This window comes from Ixodes scapularis, unplaced genomic scaffold (genome assembly GCF_016920785.2).
Source record: "Ixodes scapularis isolate PalLabHiFi unplaced genomic scaffold, ASM1692078v2 PGA_scaffold8__174_contigs__length_109621045, whole genome shotgun sequence".
Taxonomy (NCBI): Eukaryota; Metazoa; Arthropoda; class Arachnida; order Ixodida; family Ixodidae; genus Ixodes; species Ixodes scapularis.
Window position 1 is genome coordinate 105678118 of NW_024609883.1, and position 15800 is coordinate 105693917.

Consider the following 15800-nt stretch of genomic DNA (forward strand, 5'->3'; position numbering starts at 1 on the left):
TCTGGTCATTTTGCGTGAATTGATTTGTGCGAACACTTACATTCAGTATCAAACGGAAGTGTGAAATTGATTTTCCTCGAATCGTTCTTTTTCTTTTTTTTTCTTATTTTGTTGCGCTTTTTCGTTGTAACGCTAACATGGCTGGCCTCAAGATGCGACACATTTCGATGGAATAAAAACAGGAGAGGAAGTGGATGCCTATAAGAAGGAAACGACAGGGAAAAGGTCTTACGCCAAAGTATTTAGCGAAGTTTTTTTGGCTGTGAGATAGAAGTACCTCCAGTAAAGATTTAACCCTGGAAGATGCATTCCCCTTCATCTTTTATCACTATATCGAAGCGGGAAAGCTGAAGGTTTATCATCGAATGGGTACTGGGTTACAAATGTGTGACGTCACGTCGAAATTTTGTTTGCGAGTGAACCAAAAGCAGCTTGAAAAGACTTTCTGCAGTAGTAAACTAATATTCTCTCCGCGAAGAAACAACGAAAAGAAATTGTTTCTACGGTTACTCGCAGGGATGTATGCGTAGAAACACAAAATAAAACACTGTAATATATTAACCACAAAATGAACATATATTAGTAGTCGCACGTTTAAACAAAACAAAATAAGCGATGCTAGCAATCGAGGCGGAAATGTACAACTTTCTATGTCATCCCGCAATTGCACACGATAGGGGGCGCTCTTGTTGGCCCCAGACGTGTTGGCAACTTTGGGCTCTTTGGGTCGCGTATTTAATTTGTTTGTCCGATCCCCCAAAGGCCGTTTAGGCAATATCCCACTCTGTCTCGTGACTGTGACAGAAATGCAGAGGAGGAGGAAAATTGGCTGAGAAAGGGCGGGGGAAGAATCGTATGCGGAGAGCAAGTCGTCTGCATCTTGCGCAGGAGTTGCGTTGACGTCAGAACGCCGAGCTGTGATTGGCTCTGATTAAAGAATAGTGGGTAGACTTCAAAGCAAGCTGCCTTGACGTCTACCCACTATCCTTCGTTCAGAACCAATAAAAGCTCGGCGTTCTGACGTCACCTCAGCCCCTGCAGAAGCAGACGAACTTGCGCTCCGCATACTCTCGTTTTTTGTTCTCTAGGCTAGGTGGCGTGGCTACTGCCCGTAATAAAGGGTAAAACCGTTAGCATCCATCCATTCATCCACCCATCCATTTATGACGTCAACGTGATTTTTCCGTGTGTATTCGCAGCGCCACTCTGGCCTACCGCGAGTGTATCAAGGTGGTCCTGCACGACCAGTGCCGAGACGCCGGTAGCTCGGTCATCGACAACATCCTCTACCAGCAGACCAAGGAACTGGACTACGAATGCAGAGATTTCAACGCCTACCGCTGCGCCGGTTGCATGACCGTTGCCACGCAGATGGCACTGGTGGCCTGCGTCGCTGTCGCGCTGGCGAGGTTCTTCAGCTTCAGCAGCTGAGCCGCGTGGTCTTCTCAATGAACGCTGGAGCTGCCTGTGTTTTGAGAATTGATTGCGGTGTTTAGATCTTGAGGTCGGCCATAATCAATTGGGACTGGGAACACGTCAACAAACAATCGGACATCACTTCGTTAAAGAAGCAGAGTTGACACCCCAAAACGCCAAGTCTATTCGCCTAATTGCCCATTTCCTGGCACGGAACGTTACGAGGTTTTCCTCGGGTGATCCTTTATCGATGCGCTGTGCTCGCCGCTGTAAGTAGTAAATACAAAAACTAAATAATCATGCAGCATACTGGCCAGGCTGCATGTTTCGTACTTCGAAATGATTGCTAAGGATGTGAGTGTCTTATGCAGAACAATTGGGTGTTCACCTAATGACTCTTGAAGGGCGGCTTCTTGCCGTCCTCCAAGAGTCATTAGGTGAACACCCAATTGTTGTGCAAGGATTTCGCATGCGTCATCGTTCAGCAAGGCGGGATAGTTTAATCAACCTTGCAAGGTAGGAGAGGACAAAAAATGTACAGGCCCTCTCTTGCTTGCCAATCCGGGAACATTATTAGTCGACAAAACATTTCACAGCTGCGCAGTCCCAAGTTTGCCTCGGTTAATGGTCGATCCTCAAGATTCTAACAAGGACCCGTGTGTCTACATTCCCTCAGAGCGCGCTGAAGTCATATTGCTGCGGCTTGCAACAGAAAACTAGCTAATGATTCAGTTCGAAAGTTGTTTTGAGGAAAGATTGCGCTACATAGTGTTCGGATCAAATGTTTCGTTGAAGCCTTAGGTGACCCTCGTGATCTGCTAATCAGTGATTGGCTGTCCGCGTGTTCTTCGGGAGAGTAGAAGCCCGAACATTTTTTTTTTTTTTGAGTCAGCAAGTTCTCCTGTGTATACACCTCCTCTATTCGTCAAGTACTTGGTACTTGGTAATGCGTTCGCAGAAGCGCTTGTTTGATGTTCTGCTTGGTTATCAGTGTGCATGTGTGTTGGTTGGAATCTCAATATATTCTACGCACCTCGAGTATTTTTTTATGTTGTGGAAGGAGGCATACAGGCCGCTTTGTTTATGAAATGCACTGCTCCTGGTGCCAGAACGAACGTGGGCTTCGTGCCTCTATCACCACACGTTGATTCCGGAGCACGAGAAAAGGGCGTGCAACAGGCCACCGAAAGACACACAAATTATTGTTTCACCTATCTAGCTCAAGTTTTCTTATTAACCATGTTCTTATTGGCGACCGAAGCGATCGGGTTTTTTGTATACTTCGCCGACCTCATCCCACTTTGTCAGCGACAGCGTTTATTACCGAGTCAACATCATCTGCAGCTTTTATTTACCCATTACAGACTCACTGGTTGGAAATAACTGGCCGGTGTCATCCGCGATTATTTGCTGACTATCTACGTGAGATGAGCGTGTTTGTGTGGGCCAGCGTGTTTGTTTAGTGAGAACAGGACAAGTATGTCCGAGAGACCCTTTTAAAAATTTCGTCGAGCAACAGTGGCGGTCGGCATTTCTTGGGCACGTTGCGTTTGACTGGATTCGAATCATAGCCAAACGCTGACGCCGCGCTCGTTCTCGATAGCGTCTGCCATAGCCTCCTCTACTAACAAGGTCTGGCAGTTCGACGATGGAGAAATAGAATGCCCGGTCGCAGATTTGGAGCGTGAGGATCTGGTAGCACATAGCATCGAAGAGCCATTTCTCGGGAAACCTGGACGTCAGCGCACAGTTTTTGCAGCGGCGAGAACTCGAAACACACTTATTCTCTCGGAAGAAGTGTGTTTCGGCGTCTCGCCGCAGCGGGGCGCCAGTCACGTGGCTCTCCTCTCATCCGCTGTCTACCGCTCCACCTTTCTCCATTTCGGCGGCCGCTTCTCGGGGCGATCTGCCAGGTTTTATCAGTATACAGGAGGCTATGCGTCTAGGCAGAGTTTACCCTGAGCGCTAACGCAGCACTCGTCTCCAATGCTGGCAAGAGTACGTGCTCGAACAATGGCGGACTCGGATACTTGGCGCAGCAGCTCCTAGATGGCGTGAACTTCTGAAAAGGGTCTACTGGAAGGTAAAATGTCTGCCGTTCGATGAACCTAAAATAGACAACACGGCTTCGGAATGGTACAAGCAGGGTCTGCTCCGGTTAAGATATAGTCTTTATAATATGATCTCAAAACGGCCACCAAAGTTTTACGAAGAGCTGCATTAATGAGGAGAAAGATACTAATAAAAACTCGTCGTAGTAATATCAAAAAAGCCACTTCTTGACTGCAAATATATTAAGATGGCTAATAATAACGATGGCAAAGCGCCTTTAATTTTCCTGACACTTTTCCGATTTACTTCAGTTGGATGAACAGACGAAATACAAGCGGCAGAGCGATTGTTCTGATTGTTCAGTTCTCCATTCGAGGCAGCTGCCAGCACAGCCGGTATGCACCATAACAAGAGCTGAGCGTTTGCGATAATGGACACTGGACATCTTGAAGGTCCTTATCCTTCCTTTCTGAAAAAAAAAAAAAAAGACCTGTCTACACATTAAGTTTTTTGCAAAGAAGCTGAGAGCTGACCGGGCAGTCTACGGAGAAAGTCCTTAGCGAATGACGAAACCACTGCAGAAAACATCTCGACTGTGGCAGCAAGGCACCTGCAGTCAGATTGCAAGCGGGAGACATTTATCATGACGTTTCATTTGATCACTCTCAGTGCTCAATCACGGGTCAATATTTGCTGGTCACCTTGACTTCGTCACTCCTTATTCTGTTTCTATAAGCTTTAGCGGACCGAGGGGTGTGAACTGGCGGGCATTTTTGGAGTGTGCCACGGCTCAACGGAGTTTGGTTACAATTTCCCGATTTACCGAAGTAGCACGCAACAGTGAGTGTCAGGACTGAAGGGCTTCCAGGACTGAAGGACTGTCAGGACTGAAGGAATGTCACGACTGAAGTTACACGCAACTTTCCCGACCTCCACCTTGTAAATTTGCCATAACGCACCCTTTCAAACAGTTCAAATCCGTCCGTTCCCTGTGTTTCCACTCGCTGAGATTGACTGCACCAAAGACAAGCGCGTCACGCAAACAAAAAGCGCGGAGCCATAGTCTCATCCTCGGCGCTTGGTTTGGGCTGCCGGATGGAGGTACCAACAATGGCAGCAGAGACGCGTCTTCCTGACAGGCTTAAAGGGCGATGACGCGTTCGTGCGTTTGATTAGTCGCTGCTCGCTTGTAGTCCTCACTGTGGTCCATATCGAAGCGATGCATATAGTCTCAGAGGATTACCTCTGCGTTTGGAAAGTGTTGATAAGGAGATAGCTGCTCGCGCAATGTCCACGACCTTGATGCAATCTTCCGATTGCACACTGAAGTGGTCAGTTTTGTGACCACTCGAGAAAAAAAAAAAAATACCGGACGTCGCGCTGACCTATCTCGTACGCTGCGCCTTCGTCGCCTTTTGTTTGTTAAGACATGTTCCCGTATCCTTTAAGCCGCACTGCTCACATATCATACGAAAGATACGGTGTTTCTGCAGACATGCTTACAGAGTTATCTGAGGACACGCCTCAAGCATATTTAAAGCTCGTTTGCTTTATCTTCGAACATGTCTGCGGACAGATTTTGTCTGACCAGAGGGACGTACCCATACCTCAGACAGTGTCTTCAGAATGTTTTGTACGGTGTATTGTCAGTGTTACCGCGGGGGCGATTCACACACTTGCGTTGAGTCTGGCCGAGTGCGAGGGTTGCTATGGCAACGGCGGCATTGGCTCCAACAAAGCCGACACAGCTGTTGCCATAGCAACCCTTGCACTCAATAACGCGAGTGTGTGAGTCACTCTTAAAACTGGAGAGGAAAGTTGAAAACTGCTCACTGATATCCCCAGGGCCTCCACAAAAAAAATGCCATGGCGAAATCTCCACCGGGGTTCTGGCCGGGTCTTGATTGTAACAGAATCTGTCTCTGCGCCGTGAATCTCGCCCGCATTGTTTGAGATAGACAGCCAGGTGTCGTTATTCATCCGTGTCCGATGTGCATTGTACATATTTGCCCCGCTTGAGGTGTATCATCCGCAGTCGCGATTCTTGTTCAAACAGCTTGTTGACAATGTCAGTTTACCGGCGAATAAAAACTTCCTACCTGTTGGTGCTTTGAGTCTGTGTCTTTTTTGTTGTGTTCTGGTTGAAAAATTCTACCTACCCGAAATAAGAACAAACTGGGAAGAACCACGCCATTGATCGCCATTAAAATGGTGCGCCCGACGGAGGGCCGTCATTTGAAGGTCTAAGCACATCCAAGTTATGACCAAATGTCACATGAATCCAGTATATCTTGTTCGATTATACGATTAAAAAAGTATATAAATATGTTATGCACGCGTGGCTCCGAAGGCACTCCGGAAGCATGCATGGAGAGAGCGAACATTTTCAAAAGATGACATATACCGACTTCGAGAATATGCTACAGAGAGACCTTTTTAGGGCTGGATGTCGATTAAAACATTCAGCCCGATTTACCGCTGCTCATTAATCGATTAATTAACTTTGACGACATGGCCTCGAGCCCGCCGATAGTAAGACAGACGTAAGGCGGTGACTGAAAGACGGCTGTGTTTATTTCGGGTGCTCGTAGTTTTATACACAGCGGGTGGGCGATCAGCTCATATCATGTAAGAACACAACACGAACAACCAAAGGATAACAAGAAAACAAGCGATACAAAACAGCATGACACTGCCGTTTCTACACTTTTCTCTCCTTTAAAAGTGGAATCTATCCACTGGTTTGCGGGCTCTAGCTGAACGTCGCAATGTAAGATCTTCCGGTGGTACCTCCGGGACTGCAGCTGGCGTGTCGGTATAACGGCTTCCACGCCTGGTGGTCGCCGAAGTTGACAACGCTGAAGGTAGGAGCACAGTCGGCTTCTGGTGGTCGGTATAGTAGTCTCCCCTCCGATAGCCTTTTTCGGACTTGGTCATCGTGCCGATGCACCAGCTTCTCCGGAGTCACGACGGTCATCATCCGTGACCCATCCGTGGACTTGATTTCGCCAAACGTCCAGTTGTCACCTTGACCATAGTTGCGAACGTATACTGTATATCCGGGTGCAAAGTTCCAAGTAGTTTCTTCCTGCTGTTCTTCCCGAAGGGTGGGCGGAAAGCAGGTATATATCCGCGAGGGGGTTTGATACCCCAAAAGAACTTCAGATGGTGATTTCCGGGAGGCTTGGGGGGTGGGGGTTCTGTAATTAAACAAAAGTTGAGCCAGTTTGTGTTCAGGCTGTCACCCTGCATCTTCTTAAGGCCTTTTTTTAACAGTGTGCACGGCCCTCTCGGCAAGGCCATTAGATTGTTGATGGAAAGGGGCCGTTCTAAGGTATGTCGTGTTGTTATTCTTAACAAACTTGAATTTATCACTTGTGAATGGGGTGCCGTTATCAAATACCAACGTACGCGGAATACCAAAATGACTGAAAAACGCGCGTAATGTCACTATCGTGGATTGCGTGGTTTCCTGCGTCAGCGGCACTGCTTCGATTCATTTGCTATATGAATCCACAACAGTGAGTATCATCTTCCCCTTCAGAGGACCCGCAAAGTCAATGTGTACTCTTGACCAATTTTTCATTGTTTTTGGCCAATTCATTGGTTCATTCGCTGTTGGCATTGGAAGCGCCTGAACACAGTCTCTGCATATCGCAGTTTTGTCTTCGATCGCCTTGTCGAGGCGAGGCCACCAAAACTTTTATCGGGCCACAGTTTTCATTGAGGACGCGCCTTGGTGTGTCTCGTGAAGTGAACACAATATTCGGTTCCTCCCGGTTTCTGGAATCACGACGCGATGCCTCCAGTACAGCAAGTCCTACGCAACTGAGAGCTCGAGCGCTGTCATAAAATGATTGCAGGCCAACTTCCAAGTTGGTTATATACTTGTACGCCATCTTTTCATGGCGTAGCTTTTAACGTCCGACAAAAGGTTGTCTTCAGCCGTCATCTCCCTGAGCTCTCTGGTGGCAACAGTTCCCTCATCGAGGTTTTGTAATGAAAGGATATGAGCTCACTTGTCCTCAGGCACGGAAAGCGGCAATCGGCTTAATGCGTCGGTGTTGAGCAACAGTTTGCCCGGCTGTGTGTAAAACTACTAGCACCAGGAATAAACACAGTTTTGCTAGCGACAGGATCACCGGTATGCGCCATCACGAAAGAAATATACGAACAGCATCGCCGTCTTCCATTTTCAGTTTCCGCTATCGTGGTTAGCATTACCGCAACGATCACATTCAGACGATGAATGCGATGTTCTCTTTGCAGTGAACGAATTTTTTCGCTGACCCTCGAGCCTGTGAATCTCGGGTGGTCTCCTATCTCTCGATATCTGTTGTGCGTCGGCGTCTGCAGTTTCTGCCGCCCATGCCAAAGACTCCGCATCTCGCAACGTCAGCGCGCGTTTAGCCAGAAGTTGTTTTTGTAGGCTCTTCGATCGAACGCCTCACACGATTCGCCCTCGAAGCACCCCTTGCGAGCATACCCGCGAAGTTGCAGTTTTTTGCGATCCTTCGTATTTCCACAAGGAATGCACACACAGATTCCCCCTCCCCTTGGAATCGGTTAAAAAAACTTAAAGATTTCAGAAATTTCATAAGGCTTAGGGTCGTGGTATTCATCAAGGACCCGAGACGCTTCAACGTACGTTAAAGGGCCTCCCCGGGCACTCTACTCTTCCGCAGAGAACTTGTATGGTTCTTGTTCCCAAAGCTGCCACCAACAGAGCCCTATTCTTAGCGTCCGCTGTCACATCACTTTCTCCAAAATATGCTTCGACTTTCACTAGGTAAGCGTTCCGCTTATCTTGTTCGCCGTCGAAATGCGGCAGCTGATGATGGTTCATCGTCAGGCGGCCCGTGCGAGGGTATCCTCTCTGAGGTCACCTTGACGCAATCCTTGTCTTGTGTCGCGCCAGTGCCTGTACTCGTCGCCAGTGTTACGAGGTGGAAACGAGCCCGTCGCTAGCAACACTGTGTTTATTTCAGGGTGCTCGTAGTTTTATACTTAGCGGGAGGGCGGTGAGCTCTTATAACGAAAGAACACATCACGAATAACAGAAGAGTAACAAGTAACAAGTGATACAAAACAGCATGACACTGAGGTTCTCGATTAATCGATTGACCTGTTGAGTTGACATCCAAGATTATATAAAAAAGTGTAAAAAACAATATATATAAATATATAACTGGGAAGAAAAAAATCCTTGATGAAAACAGCAACAACGGACGATTTAATCTTCGACGTTTCGGCCGGAGTCCTGCCTTCGTCAGGAAGGCAGGAAGAACCTGACGAATTAAAAAATGATTGAAATTAATAGTAGCATTGACTTGATAGAGACAAATCGCGCACGAACAGCGTTAGGACTGTCCGTAACGCGATTTTTTTTTTCGTTTGGGATTTTTCTTTAAGACGTTAAATCTCTTCTGGGATTGCTGCTTTCTTATGGAGCATTCGTTGCGATACGAATCTGTCCCGATGTCAAGCGGACACAGATATAATATTGTTGACCACCCAATCTCGTCCGTACCAAAGAGGATAAAACGCTACGCCAACCGCGATAAAGAAAATAACTCCGAGAGATGATCTGGCTGTCGAAGAATTGTTGTTGTCTTTGCGTCTGGCTCGCTCATATCACCAGACTTGCCCATGGCCTGATAAGGGATACGCCCACGAGATGCAGCGAGTACAACAAATGATCGAAGGAGAGCGCACGGGGCGACGGTTTGGACAAATAAAAGTTGCTACGCTACCTATCGCGCTAGTATGGCTACAAATCTGGAGCAGTCGGAATCTTTTTCGAACTTTTTGAATTGCTATCTTTGTTTTTATTGGGAAGTTTGACTTTAACCGCTCACAGTCAACACCCCCCTAGGATAATCGAGGCCTGTGATCAGCCTCCTCTTTTACATCCATGGAATCGCATAAGTCTTGGATGGCGCATGTCACCAATTGGGCCCAACCTTGATGCCTAACGTCCTTCCGGACCAATAGCTCCTTGAAGATAGGGACTGCTCAAGACGTCGTCGTCAGTGGCTACCTAAGTGGCAAATACGCTAAAACGTGTTTACGGCCGGAAAGCGGAACACGCGTCCGTCTACTCCGTGCCAGCGTCGCATTCGTTGCGATGACGACGTAAGCTATAGGTGGCGCTGCCTGAATCCACAAGTGATGACGTATGAGGGGAAAGCCCTTGTCTTCTAGCTGGCATTGACGGGACCAACACCTCCTCGACAGCTTTCAAGCCTGCGCGTCACCTGACATGACGTCACGTCCCGGGGGCCAGTTGCGCGGGCGCTGATTGGATTCGAGTGCCGCGTCAGTCTTCGCGTGGGCCCTACGATAGGAAACGAGTCCCACGCGAACGCTGACGCGACCATCGCATCCAATCAGCGCCCGTGCAACTGGCCTCCGGGACGTGACGTCGTCATGTCACGTGACCTGCATGCTTTGAAAGCTGTCTAGGAGGTGTTGACTGGACACGGGATCCAGCCCTCTGACACGGTGTTCGTGTCCAGTCTTCGCACTATCTCACCGTGATAACGTCCGACATTTAGTGCGCAGCCTGTCCTAAGCTGGTGTTGTCCCAGTGGGACACATTCGAGCTCAAACTCTGAGACTATACGGAGAGTAAGTCGTCCGCTTCTTGCGCAGGAGTTTGCGGTGACGTCACAATGACGCCGAGCTCTTATTGGCTGATTAAAAAAAAATAGTGGGTAGACCTCAAAGCATCTAGCATTGAGGTCTATCCACTATTTTCTTCAAACAGCCAATCAGAGCTCGGCATTCGTCTGACGTCACCGCCACTCATGCGCAAGAAGCAGATGACTTAAATAATACTTAAAAAACAAGCGAGCTGGTGATGATTCATGGTAATAAAACCCGAGACTCTTGATGATTCATGGTAATAAAACCCGAGATGACTTGCTCTCCGCATAAAACTGAATAAAACCGAGATATATCCATCTTACCTTTAGAATTTCTGGAGTCCGCGGGGAGTTTCTTGCGATACGATTGGACGTAAACAACTCCGCCTTTATCTGCCGGCATCCGGTTATCAGAAAGCTCGATTATCTCGGTTTGAATATACACCGTGGAATGCAGTGAGAGCGTTCCATGGCTTTGTTGCCGCGTTCCACGATGCTACGCGCCGAGTCTACAGGGGGCGCTCCCTACATCCGTCGTCTGTTTTGAGCGAGGAGTTGGTCCGTCTCGAGAAGAAGTTATCAGGCCCCTGTACACCCACGGAACCTTGCGCGCTATCTGGACACTTCCGCGCCACAGCGAGGACATCATTCAAGCAGGCGGAAGAACGCGTCCTCCGTTCGCGGAAAAAGCAACGCCGGAACCCAGGGAACCCAGGTAGGCCCTTTGTAGATCTTCAAGCGCGACGAACACCGACATCTTGTCTGGTGCCATAGCAGCCAGCTTTTTGGCGACACGCACGAATTTGTATCCCTGGTACACTGATGTTCACAAAGGTGTCCTCCAAACGCCCATTGGTGACTTCACCGTCCCACCATTGCGACAAACAACAAACATTACTGGCAGACACGACATTTTGTTCGTAAACTTTTCTACGCTTCAGCGTCAGCAACAGGTAGTACAAAAGAACGTGCACGTGAACACGTGGCACTGCGCAGAACTGGTCAGTTTGCTTAAAGGGATACTTCAACGAAATTTCGGCGCTCATTTTTTGCTCTGTATGTGTTCAAAAAAGCAGTATCATATGGAACATCCCAATATCTTGTTAAAAAAGTCTCGTAAAGGAATTTTAAAACGAATTAAACGATTAGCAAAGAGCACCTGGTGGATGTCGCTAACGCCTCGTTTGTAATGCTCGTCTAGAAACCTTGACAGCTAGTGACGGAGGTTGTCTCGTCTCCGGCCACGACGAGAGAAGGGGGGAAGGAGGAACTCCCCTCGTCCCGAGAATCCCTTTTGTGTGTCGCAGAAGTCGCTATTGTCCCCCTAGAAGATTATAGAAAATTAACCCGTCACTCAAAATTCGTACAAAAGCAGCCACTTCGGTGGCTGGAACGACTAGGCCATTCTCTCGACGTCAGCCTCGCCGTAGCTTTGCTCGTCTTGAGACGACCTACGTCACGATTGCGTTGGATGTCACGTGCTCTAAGCTGGGCCTTCTCCGAGCGCTTGCCAGAGTGGGCCGTTTATAACGAAAAATACAGCCACCAGGATCAAAATACAAACGTGCGATTGTCATTTACGGATATTGTGGATCATATTCAACCTATTTTTGAACACGACGGGAATATTTCAAATTTCGTTGAAGTATCCCTTTAAAAGATGATCTTGTTTTATTTGGGAACAAAGACGATTAGTTTTTGTTTAGTGTGTTGGACTTGTCTTTGAGTTATTTGTTCGCTTAGTGGGAGCAGACTCCGGCAGAAATGGCTGATTGGTCCGTTCCACAAAGAAAACGAAAAACTCCTTGCCGACATAACAAATATTTCTGGAACGCAAGTTACCTTCGGCAACACCACGTGATCACAAACATTTCGTTTGGTCGCCGTCATGTGGCATTCAAGCGTAAAAAATGTTGCTAACAATGTCCAATTGAAGTGTCGACCAGTAGTGTTTTTTTGCTTGCCGGTCTAATCTGAACAAGCCGAAATTATGTATTGTTTCTAGTGGTATCTGGTATAAAAAAGAAAAAAGTAACCTCACATTTTATTCTTGTACATTATTCAACTTTACTGATGTCAGGGTGTGATTTATCTGGCGGAAACTACCATAAAAGAATGAATGTTGTGGAACTCTTCCAAAATTACACCAACACCACTCTTCTTCATCGTAAAGCCCAAAACTAAAAACCAAAATGTAAGTGCAGGGTGAGGGTATTTATGCTAAATAACTCGTGAAATATTTTATTTTATTTTATTTTGTGTGGCCCTGGATGTTACTATTTGCGACCTTCCTTCTCGGTGCCTATCTTCCTTTCTCTCAAAAATTTAACGGAAGGAGTCTGCGTTCAATCTGCACGGCGAAATTTGAGTTAATCTTTTCGACAAAAACCCCGAGACCGGGACAAAAAGGGACGGACAAACACAAAGTTTTGAGACTTTGTGTTTGTCCGTCCCTTTTTGTCCCAGTCTCGGGGTTTTTGTCGAAATGTTTAACCACCACCAGCTCGTTTGCGCCCTTACCTTTTGTTCGTGAGTTAATCTGTTTATTTGTGACAGATGCTTACAATCGTAAGAACAAACGAGAAAATATGCATCGATCATACATATATCTGAAGAACCTCAGATGCATTTCCTTTATGACAGTCCATTTGGCATCGAGCTGTGTGCAACTTTGCTGTACTCTGTGAAGGAGTTAGCGCGGACACGACATCACTAGAATTTTGCACGCTCGAACACAAATTTTCGCCTGCTAAATTTCAATTCAGTATCAAAAAAGAAGAAAAGAAATACCGCAAACGTACAAACACACGAGCACACAGATGCACACACACACACAAGCATATCCATTGCTAGTTCTGCGTCACATTTTTTTGGTTATTCGATTCGATGCAAAAGGATGTCGTACGTGTTGGCTCGTGTCGTTTTGTTGGTTCCTCCACCATGCATGGAAACGCCGTTTGCTCCAAGCGTGGCCACTAAAATCATCACCTGACTGCATGCATGCATGCTTGGTCCTCTTATTAAAAAAAAAAAAGTCACGCAAGTGTAGACCACGGAAGCTTGGCAACAAAATAGTAAAATTACTCTTTCGTTGCCAAACTTGTGATGACTAAATTCAAGCCCAACTCTCGCCCCTCAAACAATATAACACATCGGTTAAAGTGTATGGGATGAGGTAATTATACTGCGTTTTGACAGCAGTATAACTAGCGTTACGATTATGCCCTTTTATTTTTACCTTACATACATACTAACTTTCGTGAAGTTCCTTTATTCTGGTCATGGATCGGGCTTTCCCTATTTTATGAAATCTGCATGCCAGGCACGCGTGCAAGGCACCATGCTGGTCACATGTTCTCCGCACATAAGCTTTCTCTTTTTGAGTCGTTTAAACGCGATAAAGCAGTGTTCATGTCCGATTATTTATAATAGGAAGAGAGCGAGTCTTGACAAAGAGACGCCGGGAATGCCGTATATTGACCGAAGACGCGGGTGCGGTGTATAACCGGCCTGCTCCTATACGCGTCGAAGCGTCGGTGGACGTCAATAGGCAAATCCCTCGGAGTCGACCGGCCATTAAGGTCTGGCGCAGCGGCGCTAGCGACGGCCTTGAGATGTTTGTGTTTCGGTGACCGAGAGCCGCTCCCTTAGCGACTACGCCGCCAAATCCCTCTTGAGAAAACTCGAGCCGTGTTCTTAGGCGCATAGAACTCGCATTTGTACTTTTACACGAAACAGAAATTGTTGTCTATTGATGGAGTGGCCACGAGTGGCAGGGGGAGGGAGGAAGAGATTGTAAGAGAATCGGTATCTCTTATTAAACAGATTGGTATAGTGACGCGTTGTTTCGGTGGCAGTAGCCTTCGGCGTTTGGTACTTTCATTGCGGAGAGCAAGTCGTCGGCTTCTTTTGCAGGGGTTGTGGTGACGTCAGAACGCCGAGCTATGATTGGTTCTGAATGAAGGATAGTGGATAGACCCCTCAAGGCAGCTTGCTTTGAGGTCTACCCACTATCCTTCAACCAGAGCCAATCAGAGCTCGGCGTTTTTCTGACGTCGCCGCAATTCCTGCGCAAAAAGCAGACGACTTGCTCTCTGCATAAACACCAGCTATGGTCATCGGCGCATGCTATAAAAATGCTCGAGAACCTCATAAATACTGCCATGACGAGTTCTAACGTTTCAGCATTCTGAAGGAATCAAAATTCGTGTCTATTATTTTATTTTCATCGCGATAAATACTTTGAGCAAATCTCAGCATGAGAGAAGGGGAGAAGGAGGGAGAGGGAAGAGGATGAGAGGAGGGGAGATTTAAGGATGAGGGGAGGAGGAGTAGGGAGGATGAGGAGGGAGGAGGTTATACCCTCCCCTCGGTACCTTTATCTCCTCCTCCTCAAGAGCTGCGCTCTGATTCGGCATTACAGGGTGCTGCATTTTATCTCTACTTTATCCTTAAATTTCTTGTCAGGAGTGTTCAGGAGAGGGTTTCAAAAAGGGCTTCACAATCAGCCAAATTGGAGCAGATGTATGTGTAGAGCTCATACCCTAGTTATCGTAAACCGAGTAAAGCTTGTTGGTCGGTGGCGTTGCCCTACATTCTACGGTGTGGAATCAAGGGTGCTCAGCTAATAACTGGATAGCAAGTTCAAGCGTTTTTTCTTTCTTGTTTGTACAAAAAGAAGAGTGCGGCTCTTTATTTCTTTAATTTGGAAATATACGAAAATTCATTTGAAAGAATCCGAATGATTTCCCACTTGCTCGAAATTTTAGATGAACAGAGATTTCTTGTCTACAGGGTATATACGATAAATGAAAACCACTTTTTTTTTTTTTTTTACTATCTTCTGTTGGAAGGATACGAGCTGTAAATTCTACATCCGTGCCAAGTATAATATGCATTTTTACTAGAAATTAAATTATATTTGGCAATTCTTCCTTTAGAGCATAACTAAAATGAGTATATCAAGTACCGAAAAAACTATGTTAAATACAAAAAACGTCAAGCAGAGCAGCGGCATAAGGCAAGCAAGCTAAAAAAATAGTAGCCCGAATATTTTTAGAGGTGTAGGCGTCTGTGTGCTGGAACTCACCGATAATTTTTTCTTCTTGCTCGGATTAGTGCGTGATGTTTACTGCGATCTTCGTTTCAATGAAAGCGAATTACTGTTTCACATGTTTCCGGCGATGCATCGATACCCTTCGGATTGTTGTTACATTTGAATATTTTATTGCTGGGTTGTGCCCTTAAAACCCTTTACCGTTCAGACTGTCAAATATATCTTCATATATTATTTCACCTTATTCAATTTTCACAACCTCCTCATAGGAAAGTGGCCGGGGTCACTGACACCACGCGGTTGCCATGAAATGGCATTATGCATCTACCTTCACCTGAAAAATAAATCCGTTTTTTTTTTTTGTGCGTTTTGTGCGCTACTCCAGTTTCTCACAAATCCGAGCTCTAGGCGATAAGGAGTCAAGGAAAGAATCCACTCTGCCACTTTGCTGCCCCTGCACAAACTACAGAACACCAATATACACCAGCGCCATCTCTCCAATAAAACGAGAATCACAAGCGATCCTCTGAGTTGCGTAATAGTTTTGTAATAGGAATACTCTGCAAGAGAGGGCGCTAGCATACTAAAGATTTCGAGCCGATGTGAACGACGCGAAACTGGAAAAGCGA

General features: G+C 46.6%; 2 protein-coding genes across 2 annotated transcripts in view; one reads left to right on the forward strand and one right to left on the reverse strand.

The window, feature by feature from the left end:
• The window catches only part of LOC8036172, a 38591-nt gene extending 37018 nt beyond the window's left edge, over positions 1 to 1573 (forward strand). Inside the window, exon 9 of the mRNA XM_029984037.4 lies at positions 1200 to 1573. Coding sequence (XP_029839897.2) covers positions 1200 to 1431 — 232 coding nt within the window. The 3' untranslated portion in view covers positions 1432 to 1573. The remainder of the gene's footprint in view (positions 1 to 1199) is intronic.
• Positions 1574 to 6029: 4456 nt separating this feature from the next.
• LOC120837883 lies at positions 6030 to 10620 on the reverse strand. Its single transcript, XM_040207513.2, has 2 exons — positions 10440 to 10620; positions 6030 to 6668 (listed from the first exon to the last, which is right to left on the reverse strand). Exons 1-2 carry the CDS (start codon positions 10516 to 10518, stop codon positions 6445 to 6447), a joined length of 303 nt encoding a protein of 100 aa, XP_040063447.1. The 5' UTR covers positions 10519 to 10620; the 3' UTR covers positions 6030 to 6444.
• Positions 10621 to 15800: the final 5180 nt, after the last annotated feature.